Here is a 23,351-nt window from a genome sequence, read left to right as displayed (position 1 = left end):
GCTGGCGCCGCAGCGGCCCCGCCCGGCCCCGTCCCGGCGTGCCCCGCGCGCGGGTGAGAGGTCGCGGCGGCGGGCGCCGAGCCCATGGCGGTGACGGCGGCCTGAGGCGGCGGCTCCGCTCCCACCCTCCGACCATGCACAGCCTGGCCACGGCCGCGGTGAGCACCAGGCTCCGCGCCCCGCTGGGCGCCGACGGGACGGAGCTGGGAATGGGCCCCGTTGCGCGGGCGTGCGGGGAGCGGGAGTGCGGCCGCTTGTGGTTGCGAGGGGAAGTTGAGGCCGTGGGGTGGCGGAGCCCGGTGAGCTCCGTCCCGCGGCATCACCGGCGGGGTTCGTTTGGCCGCTGCCGCGCTCCGGCCGCTCCGTGCCGGCGGTGCGGGCTCTGCTGCGGCGGGCCCGGCCGGGGCCTGGAGGGTTTCCCTGCGGGGCCAGCCGGCTCTGCCTCGACTGCCTCACGCAGGGCTTCCCCTCCTTCCCCCACCTGCCCTGCTCCCTCTATCCCTCCTTCCCCCCGCCTGCCCTGCTCCCTCCCTGCGCCTGCATGAAGCGCTAGAAAAGCTATCGGCAAAAATAAGTTTAATACGAAAGCAGAAGCATGACAAATTTTGTTGATAAGGTTTGCTCAATTTTTTCAAAAGCGCGTAGAGGAAAAGCAAATAAAAGTCTAGAATTAATTAATCTACAACCAAAATAAATGCAAAAAATTATCCACAGAGTGTATGGAGGGGGAAGAGCAGGGAAGAAAAGGATAAGGATAGGAAAGGGTTGGATAAGAAGGGATAAGAAAGACCTTCCTGCTGAGGCAAAAGGTTCAGAGTGGATCTTCTTTAAGTGACCTTAAAACACTTATCTGTGACACCTCCTATGTGCCCAGCCACCTCTGCCCTCTGGGAGCTGTTGTACTGCTGGCCTTGACAGCACAGTGAAGAGCCCCTCGGGCAGCAGGGGCTGCCTGTTCCTGCTTCCCTTTTGCCCCACTGCGGTGCAGGACCGGCCATGGCTGGTGCTTGCCCTCATTCCCCTCAGGAAGCTGCCAGGGTTGGATTTGGTGCCTGGGGTTCAGGCTGGCAGCAGTGGAACGGTGCCCTGGCCTGGGTGGGTTCAGAAATGGAAGCTGAGTTTGAAGGATGTGGTTATTGCTGTGTATCTGCCATGTGACTGGGTTTGTGTTTTGGTTTTCTCTCCTCCAAGTGCTCGTTCATGGCATGTGTAAGACTGCCTAGAGCTGATTGAGTCTCGTGTGTACTGAGTGTGGGATGTGTGTTGCACAAGCAGCAGTTAGGGCTGTTTCAGGTGAACTTAGATCAAGGGTCTGGTTGGACTGCCGAGCTAATGAGTAAGTAAGGTTTTGATGAAAAGGAGTTAGAGCACTTTTTAAGTGTCTCCTCTTTGTTAAAATGCTTGTGACTTTAACTGGTTCTTGGAGTGCTGTCAAATACTTCTGATTTGAAGTACTCTTCTCCAGAGCATGGAAGGGTGTGCCAGATCAGGTAAACTCTCTTTATCAGCATTTACATTTTTATAGCACTGTAATTCCTAAATGTTTCTTGAAATGCGTGAAGGACTCCCGTTATGTGTATCTCTCATTAATCCTCTATGTTCTAGTTACCTCTCCTTTTTAAAGACAATTTTAACCAAAAAATTTATTTCAGAATAGAGATCAACTTTATTTTAGGATTCACTTAAAAGTATCTTTAATTTATGTATAGTTCATGCTATCTGGTAGTTCTGTATTGAAATGTTTCCTACCACAGTCAGTGAGCTTAAGCTGGAGGTGACAGGGGGAAGGGTGTTTGGCTCTGGAGATGTGCTCAGGACCTGTGGTAAATAAAGTCACCTCTTAGTAAGGTCAGGAATTGGCTCAGAATCCCTTTGGGTGTTGTGAACCCTGCTGGGATAAAGCTGTGGTGAGCTAGAGCAGTGATCTTCATGCAGTGATGTTGGTGGCAGAGCTGACACTTCAGTGTCTGCCCTGAAGGCATCACAGAATGCTGAGGACACACTGAAACCATTAATGTACCTGTGATTGGCTGTAGGCATTGAAAGCCCTGCTACAATCAGCTACATCACTGCTGTGGAAGTTCAAAGCTCATTTTTGGTGTTTCTGAACCAATGGGCTATCAAAATAGTTCAAAAAGCACATGTTATCCAGCTAGTCAATGTCTGGCTTTGGCTGACCAGGACTTCTGCCAGTGTGCCTAGCAGCAACTGCTCAGTCAGGAAGAGAAAGCCTTTTGCCTAAATCAATTTGTTGTGTGTTAGAGATGTCTTTTCTCCAAGAAGGAGAAAAGGTGTTACAGGGTTTTCCTGACCTAATACCGTTGAAAAGTGTTGCTTTCCCTGTGTGCTAAGGAAAGTCTGCCTGGTGGGGTTCTGTCCTGGGGCTTGCAGGATTTGTGTGGCCCTCAGGGTTCCCCAGAATTTTGGGTCTTAGAGGGAGAAGAAGAAATGATAATGAAATAGGGAATTAGGAAAAAAAGCATGTCTTTCCATATAAACTAAAACAAAAGGAGCAACTGTAGAGCCTATGAAAAGCAGTTTGTTCTGGCCAAGGCAGATATTGGACATCATAAACCTAATTGTGTGGAAAATCTACTTAGTGTTCTCTAGGGATCACAGGCACATGATTGTGCTTTTAAGGGGTCGATGTATTTAAGCTTACAGGAACTGAAACTTCCAGTGAGTCTAGAAAAATAGATGGAAGCTTTAGATAACACAATTATAACAACATTATTGCTACACTGCTTGTCAACCCACCATCCCACATAAAAACAAATGAGCTCTGTTCATTCTCCCTCTCTTTTTGAGCTTCAGTGTAGAAGCTAGCATTGCAATTACACCCTCAGTTGTAGGGGCACAAGAAACTTGGCAGGATCACTAATTTAGTTTGAGGTTTTGGGGGAAAAAATTACAAATTTAGTATGTGACTGTCCTGGTTCTGGTCAGAACAGAGTTAATTTTTGCATAGCCAGGCACCAGAGATTATTCTGTACCACCTCACATCATTTTTCAGAGAGGGAGGAAGGACTTGATTTGAATTTGGGCCAGTGTGGCCCAGGAAGCAGTTGGGTATTGTAGGGGGATTCTGTGGGGTGAGCAATAACTTTTCTTGTACCCTAATATTAGTCACTAATATTAGTTAGATTTCTTATCTCATTGCTGTTCCCAGTAAATTGTTGCCATCTCAGCCTGTGATGTTTCCCTTTTGTGCCTCCAATTCCCCTTTCCATCTTGGAGTAGGGGGACTGGGAGGGGAAGGAGGGAGTGGTGAGTGGTCTGGAGTGGTTTCAGTGGGAACACTAAATGGGAGATTACCATCACTAAACCATGACAGTGAGAAAAAAGAGGACAGGAGGAAATATGAACAGCTAAAAAAGTATTTGAGCCCAAGAGTACAGGGAGTGATAACACCACATTGGCTTACATATGAACATTTAAGTTAAATAATACAACAGAGCTGGCTGGAGGAGAGAGAAATCCCCCAGCTGGGGAATAATCTCTTTGGATGTTACTATGGAAATAAAATGGGGATAAACAGAGGAGGGAAACCTTTGCAGACACAGAGAAAGCAAGCTGTTGGTGTCTGGCAAAGGTTGAGAAGTCTCTCTCCATCCCTCCTGGATGCCTTCTGGGCCTGCCTCTGCCGTGTGGCTTCAGGTTTGGCTGCAGCCACTTTCAGTTCCTGTATTCTGTGTGTCTCAGTGGTGAGCAGCTTGGTGACAGCATTGCTGTCAGTGTGGTATGGGCCCTGCTTGCATCTGTTGTGGGGAGCATGTGAAGAGTTTCAGCTGGGGTTACAAAATAAAGAAATACAGTCCTGTTCCCAGCTGGGATCACTGCACAGCGAGATGCAGAGCTGGTTGGGCTGGCTCAGGAGCAGCAGGTGCCAACAGGGCTGTGCTTGGCTTCAGTAATAACCACTGCAGCACTGTTTGAAAAGGTTCTGACCTGGCTTTTGGAAGTGTTCACACAGGAGGCTTATTGATGGTTTTTGTCTCCTTCAAAATTTTGTATCTGAGTCACCAAACTATGCCCTTAGGAAACCTGCAGAGCATTTGTTTGCACCAAGTGCTGCCTGTGCCAGCAAAGGCAGGAGACAAAGTTTCAGTGAAAGACTTGTGCCTTGCCTTCTCCACAGAAATTATGATATAGTCCTTCTTTTTCCTCTTATTCCTCATTTTTTTGTATTGAGAACTTGTTGATCTTGATACTGTTCTTTCCCTGATGTTTCAAGAGAGGCAGAAGCAAAATTTGGATTTCCCGAGTAGTAGAAAGTGTGTCTTGGCCAGGAATACAGATCTACTCTTCTCTGGGCTTATTTTGTACAGAATCAAATCATCCTGAGATCTTGTACAAAGTCATTCTTGAAAAATTCCCTTTTAGCTCCATGCATGTGAACAATGGAGCTGGTATCAATACAAGCCATTGGTAACAGCAGCTCTTACTGGCTGTGGCTGATGTCATGCTGATGGTGAAGTAGTGAAAATTTTTCTGCTGTTCGTGTGAATATTTTTCTCATGTGCATTGGGTGAATCTCATTGGCAGCTTCCAATGTCATGGGTGTTTGTGGAGAGAAAAAGGTAACCTCTGCCTTACTCTGAATCTGTGAATCTTGCACTTGAAGCATGAAATAAATGCATGCTAAATGCAGGTGGAGCCCATGATAGCTGGCTGAAGTGTGTGTTGCTCCCCAGGAGCTCTGCTGGCACACATGAGAGCAGCTTGGCTCTCATGCTGAATAAAGTTACAAAGGTACTGCTTCACAAGGGGATTAAGAGAGACTGTCAGGCCAGGAAATAAAGCCTTAGAATTTCAAATAGGTGAAATACTAACACTTATCTAAGGAAGGGATGGATCCATGTCCAGAACATCTTAATAGAGCTGTAGGTCCCACCATCTCAGTCAGGAGTTTCCATTTCTGTCAGATTGTGGCAACGGTTTGGGTGAGAACTGGATAAAATGTTTGGGCTGAAGCTTTCCTGTTTCCTCCCAGCCTGTGCCAACAGCACTGGCTCAGGTTGACCGTGAGAAGATCTACCAATGGATCAATGAGCTGTCCAGCCCTGAGACACGGGAGAATGCACTGCTGGAGCTGAGCAAGAAGCGCGAGTCCGTGCCTGACCTGGCCCCAATGCTGTGGCACTCGTTTGGCACCATCGCTGCACTCCTTCAGGTGTGTCATGCAGTCTGTGGCTTTTATTCTGTGCTGCAGCATCAGCATGTTGCAGGGCTCGTGCATCCATCAGGTGGATCTGGGGAGGAACTGGTGGGATCCCTTATTGCCATTGCTTGGGAGTATGATCTTTGTTGGATCGTGTGCTGGGGGGAGCAGATGGAGGTTTGAATGCACTCCTGTGACTCCATGTCAAATTGCCTCTGACTCAGCTCTGCTCTTGCCTGGGCAGCATGGTGGCTGCCATGTAACTTGAAAATAACTTGGTGAAAGCAGACTGTTATCTGCTGTCACTGCACTTCCTTGCCAGGCAAGTGCTTTGGTGTAGCTTACTGATATTTTTCTCCTTTAACTTTCCACTCTCTGTTAATTTTTAGGAAATTGTAAATATTTATCCATCAATCAACCCTCCGACTTTGACAGCCCATCAGTCCAACAGAGTCTGCAATGCTTTAGCTCTACTACAGTGTGTTGCATCACACCCTGAAACAAGGTAAGGGTTTCCAAGTTATGTGGGTTTTCTGAGGTGTTGATATTGACACCTCAGCCCAAGTGTTTGACTTTAGAAGCACTTGAGCTCCTTTCTTTTTTTTATGTGAGAGAAGTGAAACTGACAACAGAGCTGATAGATAGGCAGCTGCCTGCTGCTTTTACTTGTTTGCATGGATTATCACAGTGACAGTTTTATGGTCCTAAATGCATTGCATTCCCTGGATCATCCTGAGATCTTGTAAATTCTCAGAACATTGGGTTGTGGGAGCTTCTGGGAGGTCAGCCAGAGCTAAGGGTGCCTTTATGTTGAGTGCTGTGTGCAAGGATTCTTGAGCTTAAAATTATTTAGGCAAGGAGCTTGGTTGGAGCACAGTATCAATAATGCCAAGGTTGTGGGTTCTATCCCCATATGGGCTCTTCACTTAAGAGCTGGACTCCATGATCCTTGTGGGTTTCTTCCAACTCAGAATATTCCGTAAAGTCAAAAAAGAACTCTCTAAATTTCAGCTTACAGTTTTTTAGACCAGCGGGTGGAATGAACAGGACTGTCTTCCTCAGGCAAGTGTGAGGCAAGGGAGCAATAGCAGAGCCATTTTTGGAGTCCTCAGCCAGTGTCTGACTTCATGTTTTCTCAGTCTGTGCCCAGTCCATGTCATTAGGGAAAACTGATGTTGGTTCAGCCAAATTCAGTAGCTAGAACTCAGGAGGAAACTACCCAGAGATCCACAATCTCATGCTTCTGTTACTGCTGAGCAGCAGCATAGCTGAAGTTGGTTTTGAGCTGCTGCAAAGCAGTGTTAAACAGCACCCCCTCCATGAGATGATAACCAGAGAAATAGGGTAGTTTTACACTACTCACCTTTACATGTAAAGTTTGAAAAGTGAAAATGGAACAAATATTTTTTATGATTGTGCAGGAGAGCTTCCATCTGTTAACAGAGCAATCTCCAGCATTGTACCTGCAATTTTTATTTTTCACTACTGCCAGATGGCAGTGTGAGGACTCTTGGGGAAAGCTGTTGATGCACATTTAAAACCTGGTGATGTCTAAAGCTCAGCCAGTCTGTGTTTCTGAGAGGTACTTTTCACAGGCATTGTGGCTGACAATCCTTGCCATTGGGAGCCTGCAGGGTGAAATGCAGCAGTGAATGTACAAAACAGAGGGTCTGGGTGGCAGGAGGAGGTAATAAAAACAACAAGGGTGTTAAAATCAACAAGGGTGTTCTCAGTTCCTGGTCAGCTGAGGCAGGAATGCAGGTAATGGACGGATCAGGTGTTAGGTTTTGTGCTGTGCCCAGTGCAGGATTTGCTTCGTGCCTTCCCATCAGAGAATTAAGTGTTACCCACTTTTGAGGAGCAGTAGCAATGGGGTCCACCAGGAATAGTCTGAGGCTGTGTGTGGTAATGCCAGATTGTGTGCTCACTTTGTTTCCCTTGTTGTTCACATGGTGTGTTCTGTCTTTCCTGCAGATCAGCTTTTCTGGCAGCTCATATTCCTCTCTTCCTGTACCCCTTCCTGCACACGGTCAGCAAGACCCGTCCGTTTGAGTACCTGCGGCTCACAAGCCTCGGAGTCATTGGTGAGCAGCCAGACAGACACTGGATCTCCTACTGAGTTAGAGCTCCTCATGCTCTGGGCATAGAGACCTGCATGGCCAAAGTCAGAGGTCTCTTGTGATTGGGATTTTACAAGTCTCCTGTAGCAGTAAGAGAAGGAGCTGCTCCTTTTCTGTTGTGAAGGCAGACTCTTCTTTCTTTTCACTTATAAAAAACCCACCAAAGTCTAAACACATTGCCAAAAATATGTTTCTTTGAGTACAAGTACCTGCAGACTTGTTGGACCTTCACCCTCAGCCCTCCCAGCTAGGCACTGGGGTGGGTTGGTGCAGGCTGGGCTTTCTCTGGGTTTCTGTCATTGATTGACTTGGGTGTATTTTCCCTGTCTTCCTCTTACCCTGTTTTTTTTTTTTTTTACTTTCTTCTTTTTGCCCAAATAATTTTTCTCTCAATGCATAAAGAATCTTAAAATGTCTTAAAATGGATTAAGTCTAGGATGACAGTTCTCTGCCTGGCATTCAGACTGAATGGTTTCTGGGAAGGGCAGAACACAGGCCCTCCTTGAAAGGTGTGATTTTTTGAAACAGTTAATCATTTACTGATTTTGGATTTTGTTTTTACTTCAAGGGGCCTTGGTGAAAACGGATGAGCAAGAAGTGATAAATTTCTTATTGACAACAGAAATTATCCCCCTGTGCTTACGTATTATGGAGTCTGGCAGTGAGCTCTCCAAAACGGTACCATTTTTTTGTTTCCATAAAGATACTTTGTTGTTCATCTCCTACTGACCAGGCAGCCAGTGCCCTGCAGAGCTTCTCTGCTCCTGGAAATGCTGGGACAAGTCTGGGTGGAGTTTTTACCTCCTCAAAAACCAAACTTACCAAGACCTGAGGCTGCCTGAATGGCCTGGCAGTAGCTGGCCTCGTATGCAACCTGAATCCAGTCATCTTGTGCACTGTGCTTTGTGTTCATCTCTTTCCTTTAGCCAGAGATGCCAGAGATTGTGTATTGCCCTGCATTTCATTTTGGCTTCTAACTTTCACTGAGTAAAGCACTTGTTGCCTGCTGGAAGACTTTTCAATTCTGGGGCTGACTTGAAAAGAGCACCACACAAAGGTGTCCCTTTTCAGGGTAGATAAGTTGTTTATATGCTTTGTTTTCTGCTTTCTCCCCATTCTAGGTTGCTACATTTATTCTTCAGAAAATCCTCCTGGATGACACAGGGCTGGCATATATCTGTCAGACTTATGAGCGGTTTTCCCACGTTGCCATGATACTGGTAAGATTATTTGTTTTTAAAGTGTTTATATTTAAAAAAGAAAAAAATAATGCTACAGCAGCAAGCCTCTTCAGCAACTACTTTGCTGCTGTCTGGCTGGAGCACAGGATGAGGGAGGCAAACCTTTCTTGGGCTAATTGCTTGTGACATTGTAGCTCTGCTTCCATGTTTCCTTGGTATACTTCTGGTTTGCGTGTCAAGAGAACACATATTAGTTGTGATATACTAAGTCCCCAAGACAAAAACAGGTAAACCTCTTCAGAGAAGAAAAAGATTTTCCAGAGTTGTGGGTGTTTCCATTTGTAGGTAGGATGTGAATTGATTTTTTATGTAAGAATCATCACACAGTTCGGATCATGGATCTGTCTCCCATCCCTGTCTCTCACACCATGTTGAAAGAGCAGGGCAAGTATCTACCTACTTGTCTTCATAACTTCATAGCTACCAGCTACTTCCAGCTTTGGATTTCTGGGGCCACTTGTGGGGTTTCTATGTAGTAACCCCCAGTGTTTGTCCTATCCACCCCTTGAACCCATGGAAACTTTTTGCACCCACACTGTCTTTGGCCAAGGGGTTTCAGACATGAGTTCTTCCTTGAACACAGAAGGATGTGGGTGTGTAAGGCTGTGTTAGCCTGTGTAGTCCCACCATTAGGTGAAGCCCCGGGCAAGGTCAATATTCCATAGTGCAAGAGAGAAAGATGAAAATGTAGCAGACTTTTTCATTGTCTATTTCAAAAATCAGGATAGAGTACTCCTATCTAATGAGGGTGATGATGCTTCCATGTCTGCTGATAACAGAGTAAGATGTCACACAAGTATTATATGCTTTTAAAAGAGCAAGTTAGTATTTTCCATCCAGGAGCTCTCTCAGGAGCTTGTGGTTATTTATTTTGAAGAAATAATTGGTAATCCTTGGGAATCGCTAAGAACAGGAAGCTTGCAAAAGGGCAGATGAGGGGGGACCTGCTAATTGCTGATGGCCAGGATATCCAAATGCAGGCGAATTTGGCTAATGGGGAAAATGTAGTTTACAGGAAAAAACAACTTGTTGGGCAGATGTGATTGACTCCTAAATACAAGCCTGTAGTCTGTTAAATTCCTCAGAGGAGGTGTGTGAAGGCATCCACACTGTTTGCTCAGCTGGGCATGTTCAGAAGTGCAGCCACGTGCAAAGTCCTACTTAGTGTGAGAAATGGACTGGGCTGGGAAGATCTGTCTATGCCTTGCTTCCCTGGAACAGCTTCATGAGGAATGTAGCAGAAAGAAAAAATACACTGCTTGGATGCAGGCTAAGACCAGATAAGGACCTTACTACAAGTGTGGGTGAGCCCAGTCCTATGGCCTGGCTTTCCAGGGTATTGCTGTTGTCTTAACAGGATGTTGAAATGAAGGGAATGCGTATGAGAACAGGGGATGTTGCAGAGCTTGGGATCACACCTCATGGTGTCACTCAGCCTCAGCTTATCCAACTGTTTGGAATGTGTCTGTCTTCAATGAGGGAGAAACCCCAGGGTCTCTTTAATCTCACAAAGAGTTGCTAAGTAGTCCTAGAGAGTAAAAATTAAACAGAAATGAGGTGAGCTTTCCTCGAGGTGCTGGTAGAACCCTTTCCAAGTCATGGCAAGCTGCTGTTCTCAAAGGCATCTTGGCAAGCAGCACCAGGCTCCCTGCAGGGGTACCTAGATAAAAGGTAATGGGCTGTGCTGCTCAGGAAGCCAGACTAAGTGATCTAATGATTTTTCCTCGTCTCTGTTGATTGTGGAGCTATTCTTTTAAAGACTTTAACTGGTGGCACTGGCCTCTGTCAAACAGGGTAAAATGGTCCTGCAGCTCTCCAAGGAGCCATCGGCACGGCTGCTGAAACACGTCGTCCGCTGCTACCTTCGCCTTTCCGATAACCCCAGGTAAACATTTTAGGAGTTTGGGCAAGGGCTTCTTCTGTGCCCTTGGAAGCACAGCTCTTCAGTTCTTCTCCACAGTGCCCCACCTGTCAGCTTAGTATGGAAGATGGGTGGGGTTTTGCTTTGATTTTTTTCTTGCTAGTCACAGCAGCTTTTATTGTGCATGGGAGCAACAGTGACTGTTGGGGGATTGTGTAAATTCCAGCTGTGCAGGTTACTACTGCCTGAGCTCATGTAGCTTGAACAAGATACAAAGGAGGGCCTGAGGTGGAAGGTACACTATGCTCTGCCTCTTCCACATCAAGACAGGCTGTTAGCAGTAGATGAAATTCAGTTGAGAGAATACAAACTGTTCTCCTGCTGACCAGTAGCCCTGCCCAAAGCTTCTGGGAGTGTATTTGTTGCCTCAGTGTCTCCTAGCATTGCATCACTTTGCTGCTGGATGTGGGGGTGCAGGGGCTGCTTGGCGGGGTATAGCGTCAGGGGTGGGAGCTGTGCTGGCTGGCTGAATGCCATCTGCTGCAGTGCTGCTGCTCAGTGCTTTACTTGGCTGGCTGTAGCAGGGAGACCTCCAGGCAAGGGAATGCTGTGTCCCCAGTGGGGTTTGCTCCCCTCTTGCCCCTGTGAGTTTATTTGTTGGGCCCCGTTTCTTGTCTCTTGATGTAGGGCACGTGAAGCTCTCAGGCAGTGCCTTCCTGACCAGCTGAAGGACACCACCTTTGCCCAGGTCCTGAAGGATGACACCACCACAAAGCGCTGGCTGGCTCAGCTCGTCAAGAACCTGCAGGAGGGTCAAGTCACTGACCCACGGGGCATCCCTCTTCCTCCGCAATGACTGCTGGGGGAGGTGGGGCACTGGGGAAGAAACAGCTCAGGTTTACAAAGAACCAGGAACAGGTGACCTCTTCTGCAACAAACTGGGCACGCCAGCTGGCTGCTGGCCTGTCGGACCATCCCACCCAGCCAAAGGGCTGCTCTGTAGCAGTGCAGCAAGCCTCCGGGGATCCCAACACCAGCAAACGCTGATACTACAGCTTCAAAAACATCAATAAAAACAATCTGTGTAGATCCCAGTCTCTCCGGGAGGCTTGGGTGGCATCTCTTCCCCCACCTCCAGGCAGGGGGTAGTGCAGATGTCCACTTTTCCAGCAAACTCAGCCTCTGCCGAAGTGGTGCACAACAGCAGGTATGTGCACCACGTCCCTCCAGTTCCTTGTCAGTTCTTGTTTACATGTCTGTTTAGATGAGTGAACTGAATAAAAGCTGATCCAGTTGTTTTATCCCCTCCTTACACTGCTACTCAGCTGCAGGTAGTCCAGGAACAGCTTTTTTTCCTGCCAGCACATCCTTGCTCCTGGCTCTGCATCCATCTGGCACCGTGAGCTTCTCTCTTTCTTTCCTTTGGCGTGGAGGGAGTGGCTGCAGCCAGGCCACTGCGGTGCTTGCCCCGGGGGGAGGGGTGGATTACTTGCAGTGAGCCCATGTGTCATAAGGTTGCTTCACAGAGCTCTGGGGAAGGAGAAGACAGCAGGATTGTGCCTCCTGTGCTGTAAATAGTTCACTCCCACAGCTGACCAGCGGCCCGAGGCTGATGTGTGCTGGCCTCTCATCTAGACCTGGGAAGGCTGCTGGCTGGCTTATCACATGGAGCTCAGTGTGAGGGCACCTGCCTTGAGGTGGTGGCCAGGCCACCGACTGATCTCCTGCTGCCTGCAGGCTCCAGGTATGCTGCCTTCTGCTCCCACTGCTGCCCGCCAGGCGCCTCTCAGTCCTGTCCCCTCCCTTCCCCCCTCCTCCTGCTCCCTCTGCCAGCCAGGTGCATCTATTTCAGCTTTGAAACCTGCCTTGGCATCCTCCACGGCCCCACTGCAATTAACCTGGACCGGCAGCCACTTATCTGCCGCCCCTGTGCCGAGGGGCCAATGCAGCCGCAGCAAGCTCTCGGAAGCAGTGGAGGAGCTCCCGGGCTCTGCGGCAGCAAAGCCTGCTCTTGGCTGCAGGCAAGCCTGGGCAGCTACTTAATTTCTCCCCCCTCTTCGAGTAGCCCATTTTGCTGATCATCTGCAGTGTGTGCCAACAGTGTCTTAAATCCCATCATTTCCCTTCCCTCCTCTCACAGCCTTGCATAACAAGGGCAGAGCACAGCCTCTTCCTTGCCCTCGGGTTCCTGTTTTATAACCATTGCCTTTTCCCTCCTTTTCACCCTGACCTTGCCAGGGTGTGAAAATGCTTCTGTTTGGTTGATTGTGTTTTTAAAAATTCCGATTAATAAATAATAAAACCCCTTCCAGCACAAATTGGTCCCAGTCTGGTCTCTCGGGGGGAGTGGGGGCAAGCGGCGCGGTTGGGATTTGTCGCAGACGGGAGGAAGGGCAGGATGTGCCACTTTGGGGGTATGAGCGTGGAAGAGCGACCTTTTCCCAGTGCGAGGTGGCTTTGTCCCTGTGGCGCCGCATCTCTTTGGACGGGTAGTGTGCCGGGGATGCTGCCCTGTTTTGCTTCGCAGGAAGGCAGCGAGCCTGCCAGGGAGAGAGCACTTGCCTCCCTGAAGCGTCTTCGCGAGCGCTGCCGCGCTCTCCGGCGTCCAGGTCTGTGAGAGCATCGCCCACCCCAAAGTTCGGTCCCTGCCCCTCGCCCTTTGCCCCCAGCTTGGATCATCATGGGTGCAAGCGGGTCTGGGGACAGACAGGCTCAACCGGAGGATAAGAGTGGGGGCTCGACCCCAAACGAGAGGCTCCGCAGGGTGCTCCCAACCCTGCCGGCCCCTCCGCTGCCTTCTTTACCTGCCCCCCCGGCTCCGCCTCGGGAGTGGCGTGACCTTAATCCGAAACGACCTTGAGAGGCAGCGGCAGCGGGGCGTGCGGGGCCGGGGGCGCCCCGCGGGGGCGGGGGACCGGGGCCGGGGCCGGGGGAGGGCTCGCTGCCCGGGCGCTGCCGAGGGGCGGGCAGCCCCGGCTCCGTGCGGCTGCGGCGGCGGAGCACCGGCGGAGCGCAGCGGCAACGGAAAGCGGCAACGGAGAACGGGTACGGAGCGGCAACGGAGAGGCAACGGAGAACGGGTACGGAGCGGCAACGGAGCGGCAACGGAGAACGGGTACGGAACGGGCGTCCTGCGGAGGGGAGGGGGCGACGGCGGGTGCGGGACTGCAACCTCCAGGTTCTGGGAGCCCCTCTCTCGGGCTGCCGTGCCCCGGAGCGGCTGCACGGTCGGGGCGGCGCGGGACAGAAGTCCCGGCGATTTTGTCTCCTCTGACCTAAGGTGTGATTTGTCCCCTGAGCTCCAAATTCCTTGGGATTTGCCGCCCCATCCCGCAGCCCCTTGTCTGTTCCCCTTCTGCCCCCGTCAGCTGGCGGCTGAGCAAAGCTCTCGGACAAGGGCAGTTTATACGCGCACCGGGACAGCGAGGTGCGGGGGTGCCTGAAGGGGAGTGAGGGGTCATCCTTCCCTGTTCTGGCACGCTCACCCGTACGGTGGCATTTTATTGTGCCGGGCTGCTCTGCACTGGAGCTGCTGGGGACCATTCACATTCACTGTCCCTCCAGCTCTGCTGGGGCCTGTCACCACCAGGAGAGACGCTGCAATGGCTCAGAGTGTGCTGAGGTAGTTGGGGCTGTTCCGGCAGCAGGCAGCTGCCCTGCGGGAAACTCTCGGGTTGGGTTTCTCCATACCCTGGCTCTCCTCCCGCTTGGCTCAACAATGTAATTCAGACTGGGGCAAGGGGGCCTGCATGGGGCCAGGCTGTGAGGGGCTCACGGCATCCCTCACACAACAGGAGAGAGAGGAGCAGACGTGTCCTTGCATCCACATGCTCTTCCTTGTGCTTTCTCGTGGTTCCTTGGATTGGAAGGGGGCATCCTTTCTTTGCTGCCCTTATGGGGAAGGCACTGCTCCATGGTTGGGACTGGCAATGCTTGGGCCGTGCTGGGAGCCTGGAAGGGCTGGCACTGGGGGAGAAACTTAGCTCCAAACTCTCAGTGTGGTTAATGGGCCCAAGGGCTACAAGCTGCCCTTTGCATGCTGCCACCTTGTACACATGCATGGCAGGGTGCCAAGAGGACGATAGAACTGTTGGTGGCACTGAGCCCATCTTTGTCCTAGTCCAGCATGTCTCCCTGCGTCTCCAGTTCTGGTGCCACCCCAGCTTCCCTAAGACATGCCCATCTCCCTCATCTGCTGTGGCACAGGGGCTGCAGAGCTGGTGAGCACCTGGAGCTGGGGCCCTGTGAAGTGTCTGTGCCAGGCTGGGTGCTGCTGGAAAGCAGGAGAGTGCTGGCAGATGTGGGACCGGGGTTGTCCCCACTGGTTCCCTGAGGGCCATGGGGTGCAGGGGCTGAGAGAACACTGTGGAGGGTGGATGTGGGGCACTCCTGGAGCTGTGCTAGCCAGCATCAGGGCACTGATTCTGAAGGGCACAAGACAGGTCTGCCCCCCATTTTTGGGTGCAGGCACTCCAAGTCCTGGGCCACTGGGTCAGTGCTCTGTGGGTTGAATGTGGGGGGATACAGGCCCTGCAGCAAGTCCTTGCAGTCTGAGCCTTGCAAGAAGGACCAGTGTTGGGAAAGCACAGCCCCAGCACTGGGCACACTACTGGAAGGCATTTGGGATGGCACCCCAGCTACTCCATCTCTCCAGCAACATGTGAGGTCTCCAAGGGTGGACAGACAATCCCTGTGTGCCCTGGGGACAGTCAAATAGCCATGACTAGGGTGTCTCACAAGAGCAGAGCCACAGCCGGGGCAGTGCTGTTCTGCCCTGCTGAGCCACACGGAGCAGGGGGTGGCTGCTGTCTGGCCTGAGAGCCCACAGGGGTCTGGTAGCTGGGCTTGGCAGCTGCCCACACGCTGACAGCACCGGCTATTCCCAGCCCTGTGTGACCTGTGTCTGTGCTGAGTCAGGGACCCAGGGCACAGCTGCCACCCCTGCACCCTGGCACAGAGCCCTTTGCTCCCAGGGACCCTGGGTCCCCTCCTGCACCCAAACCCCAGCCCACCAGCTGCGGCATCCGCTCCTCCAGGGCCCAGCTCCAGCACCTGTGTGACAGGCACATCCAGTGATTTGTCAGCATAATTAAAGTCTCAACAGCCTAATCAAAGTCTCATTGTCCAGTAGTATTTATAGACACACTCACTGCCATGTGCTCCTGTACAGCTGTCGGTGCAGTCACTGCCTGGGGTGCTGCTATTCCCTGGGCAGAAGAAGCTGTAGGAGCTGAGGGCCATTGCTCTGTGTTCTCTTCCTTGCTATCACAGCTGTGCTTTTCCTTTACTTTCAAATTTACTGATTGGGGTTGTTTCCTAGGTGGTGGGGGTGTTCTTGGGCACTGCCAGAGCAGTTTTTCCTGGTTTCAGGTGCTGCTTCTTACCTGGGAGCAGCAGGGCTTCAGTACCCGCTGGGCTGTGGGGCGTCAGTGCTGGCAAGTTTTTCTGTTTTCCACCAACACCTTTTGAGCTCCGGCTTCCCGGTAACACAGATTAATATTTCATGAGTGTGGTGGTGTGAACTCGACACTTAAGGAATGCAATGACCCAGCAGGAGACAGACACAGGTGCGCTCAGACGCGGGCAGGGGCGCACACACGAGGGTATGGCTGGAGCCCACTCGGTGGGACCTGGGCACAGCACGAGGGTCTGACCTTGCTTCCCCCAGCCACCTTCTCTCTTCCCTCCCCAGCAGCTGCCAGCGTGGAGAAGGCAGAGCCATGGCATCACTGCTGTGCAACGCCCGTGAGTGCCCCAGCGGAGGATGGGTGCAGGGCAGGGCATTGGGCCATCTGGATTTACGCCGAGGCAAATCTGGCTTCTGGGTTGAGCTCACCATGCTGTGCCCAGAAGCATCCCTACCCCACTGTGGCCATTGGGATTTGGGCTTGGAAGCACCAAGGGTGGATGGAAAGGGTTGATGGGGAATTATCCTGTGCACCTCCTGTGGTGGAAGGGAGTTTGTTTCTGGTTCATCCCTCCTCCCTCACGGATTGAGGGACCATGTGTGACCCCAGAGGTGAGAGGAAGCCAAGTACAGGGCACAGTGCCTGGATACCCCCACCCTCAGTGATGCAGCCCATGCTGCCCCCAGGCATCCAGCTCACAGACACGCTGGAGCAGATGCAGCAGGGGACTCTGATGCGCAAAGTCAAGTCCAAGAGCTGGAAGAAGCAACGTTACTTCAAGCTGCAGGAAGACTGCATGACCATCTGGTACCAGTCCAAGAGGACAGGCAAAACTGAGTCTGCCTGTGAGTACCAGCTGTTGTGTCTTATCAGTAGGTTTCAGAGTAAACAGGGGATGTGAAGGTTTGGAGATTCTTGGGCCATGCTTGCTAAAGGTGCTGGGGGATTGAAGAAAGGCTCTGCATGCATGTGTGATCTCTTCTCACCCACACCTCTCCATGAAACATCCTGCCCACAGCAGGACCCGTGGGTCAAAAGGGCTGGGTAGGAATTGCAGCGGATACAAATAGAACCTCTGGAATGCCAGGGCAGGAGTAAGCAGACAGAGGGGCAGATGGATAACTGGCTGACTTGATAGTTCAGCAGTTAATGGATAGATAACTAGCTCAGGGGATGGATGGATGGATGGATGGATGGATGGATGGATGGATGGATGGATGGATGGTTGGATGGAGTGGAAGAAGGAATGACTGGAAGATGTCTGCGGGCGGTGCCCCTTGCCCTGTGGTCCTTGTCTCCTGCAGACAGGCCTGCCCTCCCTCTGCCCCAGTCTCCATCAGCGATGTGGAGACGGTGCGGGAAGGGCACCAGTCGGAGGTGCTGCAGAGCGTGGCTGAGGAGTTCCCCCCCGAGCGCTGCTTCACCATCGTCTTCTACGGCCGTCGCGGCAACCTGGACCTCGTGGCTGGCTCGGCAGAGGAGGCACAGTGCTGGATACAGGGCCTGCGTCAGCTCATCGAGGTGGCCACCACCATGGACCAAAGGGAGAAGATAGACCAATATCCTTCCTGAGAGCACCACTCTGCCCCCACACCCATTGCTGATCATCCCCCAGGCCCTGTGTTTTCAGCCTTACCCCAGCGTGTAGCTGTTGTGGGTCTCACCATCTGCACCAATGCAGGGCACAGGAAAAGGAAAAGATGCCCTCTGATACTACCCAGCCCCTTTTCTCATAGCCAAGGTCCTTTCCCTTAACATTTGCCCTGGTTTCCCGCACATGGATTCGTGACTGGTTCCAGAAAGCTGACAAGAATAAGGATGGGCGCATGAACTTCAAGGAGGTGCAGCGTCTCCTGAAGATGATGAATGTGGACATGAACGAGGATCATGCCCTGAGGCTTTTCCAGGTAAGCCCTGCACCTGAGAGTCTGGGGGGATTGGAGAGGGACTGGAGGGGCTGGAACAAGCTGTACAACACCTCCTTGCAAAGGGATCTGGTCACTTTCCATCCATCCATCCATCCATCCATCCATCCATCCATCCATCCATCCATCCATCCATCCATCTACCTGTTTACCCAAACAAACACCAATTTGCTAATTTATTTGTTAAACTAACACTCTCTTCCTTCCTCCCATTCATTTGTCCATCCAGCTGTTTATCTGTCTACCCAGATAACCAGCCCTCTGCTCTGCCCTCTTATCCCTCCCTCCCGTCTGTCCATCAGTCCTCCCTACCAGCCTCCATCTGCCCATTCATCCCTTCCCCACTGATCAATGCCTGCCACTGGCACTGGTCTGGGGTCTCTATGCCCTCTCTTTGGGGTGGGAGAATCCTCCCACAGCCACTTTGGTGGCCAGGACACCTTGCTGTGTCCCATCTGGATGCTGAGTGAGCCCCCTTGCAAACAGGATGCTGACAAGTCAGAGTCGGGGACGCTGGAAGGGGAGGAATTTGTGCTCTTCTACAAGGCTCTCACGCAGCGTGAGGAGGTGCAGAGCCTCTTCCAGGAATACTCTGAGGATGGAAAGAAGCTGACACTGCTGGAGCTGACGGATTTCCTGCGGGAGGAGCAGCTGGAGGATGAGGGCACAGAGGAGCTGGCCATGGAGCTCATTGACAAGTATGAGCCATCAGAGACAGGTGAGAGCTGGCTCAGACATCAGCTGTGCTCTGCTTGGGGGCAAGGAGGGGTCACAGACTCACAGTCCCGTGGCAGAAACATTCCCAGCCCCATCCTGGTGTGAATGGAAGACTCACCAAGGTGTGATCTGGGTGCAGTTCCCCTTTATTTGGTCTGTTCCTGGACCATTTTGGTGTAGAAGGTTGACCCATTTTGGTGTAGAAGGTTGACCCATGGTGTGCAAGCCCCAGCTTTGGGATCCACTGCCCACCTTTCCAAAGTTACTGCTCTGCTGCGCCTTTCTGTGCCCCGGACTCTGGCAGCAGCTGTGGCCATCAGTTTAGGGATTCTGGGAGCCTCCAGCAGCCCTGTTTGCCCCCATTCTGCCTCTTCCATGTCCCTGGTGTTGCTGAACCTCTCTCCTCCTGTGCCTGCAGCCCGGAGCCGCCATGTGCTGAGTGCTGATGGGTTCCTCATGTACCTCTGCTCCCTGGAGGGCTCCATCTTCAACCCCCAGCACCAGGGGCTGTGGCAGGACATGAGCCAGCCCCTCTGCCACTACTTCATCTCCTCCTCCCACAACACCTACCTGATAGAGGATCAGCTCCGGGGCCACAGCAGCATCGAGGGCTACATCAGGTAAAGGGACTGCTCCCTTCCAGCTCCCTTCCAACACCCTCCCACTCCAGTGTCATGTCCTGAGCAGGGTGAACCCCAGAAGCTCCTTTGCTCCTCTGCAGTCCAGCACTCCTCTGGCCGTGCCCTGCATGCAGCAGCATCCCCACCCTTGGTGGGTGTCCCCGGTCCCTCGGGGGTGACACCCACAGGCAGAGGGGAGGGCAGGGAGCGGGTGCCCTGGATGAGTGCAGGGTTCCAGGGGTGACAACCCACCCGCAGGGCTCTGAAACGAGGCTGCCGGTGCCTGGAGGTGGATTGCTGGGACGGGCCAAACGGGGAGCCCATGGTGTACCACGGCCACACCTTCACCTCCAAGATCCCCTTCCGGGAGGTGGTGAGCACCCTGGGGAAGTACGCCTTCAAGGTAAGGCCCCTGCCCCGGCTGCTGGGGGTCCTGGGTGGGTGAGGGTACACGGCAGTGGTAGGGCAGCAGTGCTGAGGCTCACACACCTGCTGATGCAGCAGGACTGCTCACACTGCGGGGAGGAGGGTGGTGGCTGTGTCCCTTTCCGGGGGATAGCACTGGGGGGTCTGACCTACAGCCTGCACTGTGCAGTGCCAGGGGATGGGGGCTCCTGTTGGGGGTGCAGGGGTGAGATGGGATGTGGGCGATACTGGGGGATTGGAGGGGTATGAAGGTCTCAGAGGAGACACGAACACAAGGGGCTCCGTCCTGGCACTGATCATACCTGGATGAAGCCCTTGTGAGAGCTCACCAGCCCCACCAAGGCTTATTTCCAGGTGTGCATGTTGCTCCTCAGACCTCGGACTACCCAGTGATCCTGTCCCTAGAAAACCACTGCAGCATGGAGCAGCAGGAGGTCCTGGTCCAGCAGCTCAAGGACATCCTGGGGGAACAGCTCCTCACCGCTACCATCGATGGGCATGTCCCCTCCCAGCTCCCATCCCCAGAGGTATGGACAGAGCACAGCTGTGCAGGGCATCTCTGTCCTGCCCGAGAGTGCGGTCAGGAGGTGGATCTGCTGTTCAGAGAATAGGCCAACCTGTTCCAGCATTGTCCTGCTCCACTGGAGCATTTGAGGACACTGGGGGAGGGTACTGTGTCCTCATGGTCACAGAAGTGCCAAGACTGTGCCCAGGGTTGTCTCCCCAAGTCCTGCAGAATCAGACAGTGGGGCAAAACTCTCCTACTCCATTCCCTTCTGAGTGCTGAAGGGACTGATCTTGCTGGCCTCCAGCAGTGCAGGATCCAGGCCACAAGGCCCATGGAGGCACTGGGTAGCTCAAGGTGCTTCTCTATCCCCAACCCCACAGGAGCTGAAGCACAAGATCTTGCTGAAGGGCAAGAAGATTGGGCGGCTGGAGGACACCCTGGATGGGCCAGGGGATGAGGCTCCTGATGTGTCTGACGATGACAATGGGGCAGAGGCAGAGGAGGAGAGGCGGAGGGCAAAGGTAAGTGGCCCAGGCTGGGGACCACTGGGAGAGCTGAGTCCCTGGACACAGCTATGAGCTGTGATGACATCTTACTGCATGGAGGAGACAGAGACTGCAGGGACATCACCAGGCAGGGAGGACAGCCTTTTCTGCCCCTGGCCATGCCAGCACTCTCTTTGTTGTGGTGGCAACATATTGGAGGTCCCCTGCTTGCTCTATTTCTGGCAAGAAGACTGCTCATAGTGGGGATGCTGCCACCCACCAGCATACTCCTGGCTTCTCTTACCTGCCCTGGCTCTACAGCCGCTGCCCTGGGTGAGTGCTGGTGGATGGTGCTCCCATCAGGAGGGACCCAACCTGGCTCTGCCTTGCAGAAGGACAAGGAGACCTTGGCACAAGCATTGTCTGACTGTGTCATCTACTGCAAGAGTGTGCCTTTCCGGGGCTTCCAGGAGGCCCGCAGCCATTCCCGGCCCTCGGAGATCTCCTCCCTCTCTGAAGCCAAGGCCAGGAAGCTCATCCGGGATGAAGGTGAGATCGGGGGGCTGCAGTGGCACCAGGTGACTGGGACAGAGTAGAGGGAGCTGATGGCTTCCTCATGGGGTAGTGCAAAAGCCTCCTGAAACTGGGGTTCCCTCCCTGTCTGGGAGAAACAGTGTCCAGTGGGGCTGTACTGTGGGGTTTGGCTCTGGTAGGTGATGAGGTTATTGGCTTAGAAAACAAGGCAGGACATCTGGATTCCTGAGCAGGGAGAGGGATGAGAATCGGTGGGTGGGTGGATAGACATACAGATAGATAGACAGACAGATAGATAGATGGATAGATAGATGGATAGACAGATGGATGGACGGACAGTACATGTGGGTGACTGTACAGGCCAGAGAACAACCCCACAAGTGGGCCTCCTGCTCTATCCCTAGGAAATGAGTTTGTTCGCCACAATGCCTGGCAGCTGACACGCATCTACCCCAGTGGGATGAGGGCTGACTCCTCCAACTACAGCCCCCAGGAGATGTGGAATGTGGGGTGCCAGATCGGTATGGCCGGGGTGGAGCAGGGCTGTGGGCTGGGGAGATGCCCTGGGTCCTGTGCTAGTGCCATCTACAACCCCATGTGGAGCCAGGTCGGGTTGCCAGCTCTTGCACTGCTCTGGGGGTGTTAAAGCATTATCACCTTATTCCCCTATGCAACTCCACATCTCTCTGGCTGTGGGGACAGGCTGGTTTTCAGCCCAAAGCAGAGTGTGGCATCTCCAAGCTGTTCTGAACCCTTTTCCCTGCCACCTCCCTCCAGTGGCCTTGAACTTCCAGACAGCTGGCATGGAGATGGACCTGTGTGACGGGCTCTTCAGCCAGAATGGCTGCTGTGGCTACGTGCTCAAACCACCCTTCATGAGGGACAAGGAGACTCTCTTCAACCCCAGTGACCCCAGCAGCCGGGAAGGCCCCGGCCCCATCACCCTGACAATCCAGGTACAGAGGTGTGGAGGGACCCTGGGGAAACTGTGACAGTGTCTTGGGGTTCTGTTGGTCCCAGACAGATGGGGACACTGTTGGGCAGTGTGCTGGAGCCCAGGAGGCTCACGAAAGACAGATTTGGCCTTGCAGGTAATCAGTGGGCAGCAGCTGCCCAAAGTGGCCAACAGCAAGGAGGGAGCCATCATTGACCCACTGGTGCGTGTGGAGATCTACGGGGTCCCCGCGGACCAGGCGCACCAGGAGACCAAGTACATTGAGAACAATGGTGAGACCCCCAGCAGCACCATGGCCCCTGCTGTGCCCCTGCTGTTCTTCCCTCTCTCAGCACCAGCTCTCTCTTCCCAGGCTTTAACCCCCGCTGGGATGAGACACTGCAGTTTCAGCTCCACGTGCCCGAGCTGGCCCTCATTCGCTTTGTGGTGGAGGATTATGACAAGACTTCCAGGAATGATTTTGTGGGTCAGTTCACCCTAGCATTTGCCAACATCAAACCTGGTGAGTGGCTCCTGCTCAGTGGTTTTGGGCACCCAGAACAGCCCTGCAAGCATATGTGGGGCTCAGCTGGGTACTAGAGAGGAGGGTGGGATTCCAGTTAGCCAGAACCTTGCTGTCCTTCCTGCAGGATATCGGCACATCCATCTCCTCTCAAAGGATGGCACCAGCATCCCACCCTCTTCGCTCTTTGTCCACATCCGCATCACTGAGCCACCTGGCCCTGAGCAGGATTGAGCTCATGGGGTGAGCAGCACCCAGATGGAAGCCATAGAACCAGCTCCAAGCAGCTGGGGCCACAGAGACAACCAACTTGCCCTCTTGTTGACCTGTCTCTGCAATCCCTGTGTCATTGTTGCTGCTGTGATTCCCTTTGCAGTAGCCTCCGAGGGCTGAGAAAAAGCACTGACCTCCCCTTTGCAGGTTCAGGATGCTGCTGCCCATGCATGAGTGTGGGGTCTGTGCCAGTGCAGCTCCCTGCACCCTCCACAGGCACCCTGCCCTGGCCCACGGTCAGAGCTTGACTGTGGGGAGGAGGAGAGATGGTGTGTGGCCCAGCTCTGCTGCAGGGGCTGGTCCCCTCCCAGTCAGGGGAGCGAGGCTGGAGCTGAGCAAACCCCAGGGCTGGGCACAGCTGGGAGTGGAGTTGGTCCTCACTGCCCCCTAACCCTGCAGAGCCCGTTGGCCCCTACAACCCAAATTAACCCTTATCCCATCCTTTCTCTGTAAGCAACTTAATAAATTGTTCAGTGACAAACAGGTTCAGGTCTGGGTGCAGTGATGCTGGGGAGAGATGGGGAGCTGAGCTTGGGTTTGTGCTCCTTCTCTGTGGGCACATGGCCCACTGTTCACACAGGGGTTCCAAGAAGCACAAAGAAACAGAACTGAGCA

General features: G+C 52.9%; 2 protein-coding genes across 2 annotated transcripts; both read left to right on the top strand.

Moving 5' to 3' along the window:
• The first annotated feature begins 44 nt into the window (after window positions 1-44).
• CNOT9 (CCR4-NOT transcription complex subunit 9) lies at window positions 45-12,695 on the top strand. Its single transcript, XM_058028394.1, has 8 exons — window positions 45-158; window positions 4,994-5,173; window positions 5,551-5,666; window positions 7,136-7,245; window positions 7,850-7,959; window positions 8,403-8,501; window positions 10,316-10,407; window positions 11,071-12,695. The coding sequence occupies exons 1-8, from the start codon at window positions 135-137 to the stop codon at window positions 11,237-11,239; spliced, it is 900 nt and encodes a 299-aa protein (XP_057884377.1). The 5' UTR covers window positions 45-134; the 3' UTR covers window positions 11,240-12,695.
• A 766-nt stretch (window positions 12,696-13,461) lies between these two features.
• Window positions 13,462-23,208, top strand: PLCD4 (phospholipase C delta 4). Its single transcript, XM_058028380.1, has 16 exons — window positions 13,462-13,498; window positions 16,076-16,128; window positions 16,478-16,636; window positions 17,122-17,352; window positions 17,571-17,698; window positions 18,203-18,434; window positions 18,852-19,053; window positions 19,312-19,456; window positions 19,854-20,006; window positions 20,368-20,508; window positions 20,865-21,021; window positions 21,411-21,527; window positions 21,784-21,962; window positions 22,098-22,233; window positions 22,314-22,463; window positions 22,591-23,208. Exons 2-16 carry the CDS (start codon window positions 16,104-16,106, stop codon window positions 22,695-22,697), a joined length of 2,262 nt encoding a protein of 753 aa, XP_057884363.1. The 5' UTR covers window positions 13,462-13,498; window positions 16,076-16,103; the 3' UTR covers window positions 22,698-23,208.
• The last annotated feature ends 143 nt before the right edge of the window (window positions 23,209-23,351 follow it).

This window comes from Melospiza georgiana, chromosome 7, assembly GCF_028018845.1.
Source record: "Melospiza georgiana isolate bMelGeo1 chromosome 7, bMelGeo1.pri, whole genome shotgun sequence".
Lineage (NCBI taxonomy): Eukaryota > Metazoa > Chordata > Aves > Passeriformes > Passerellidae > Melospiza > Melospiza georgiana.
This window is presented reverse-complemented; position numbering and strand designations above follow the sequence as displayed.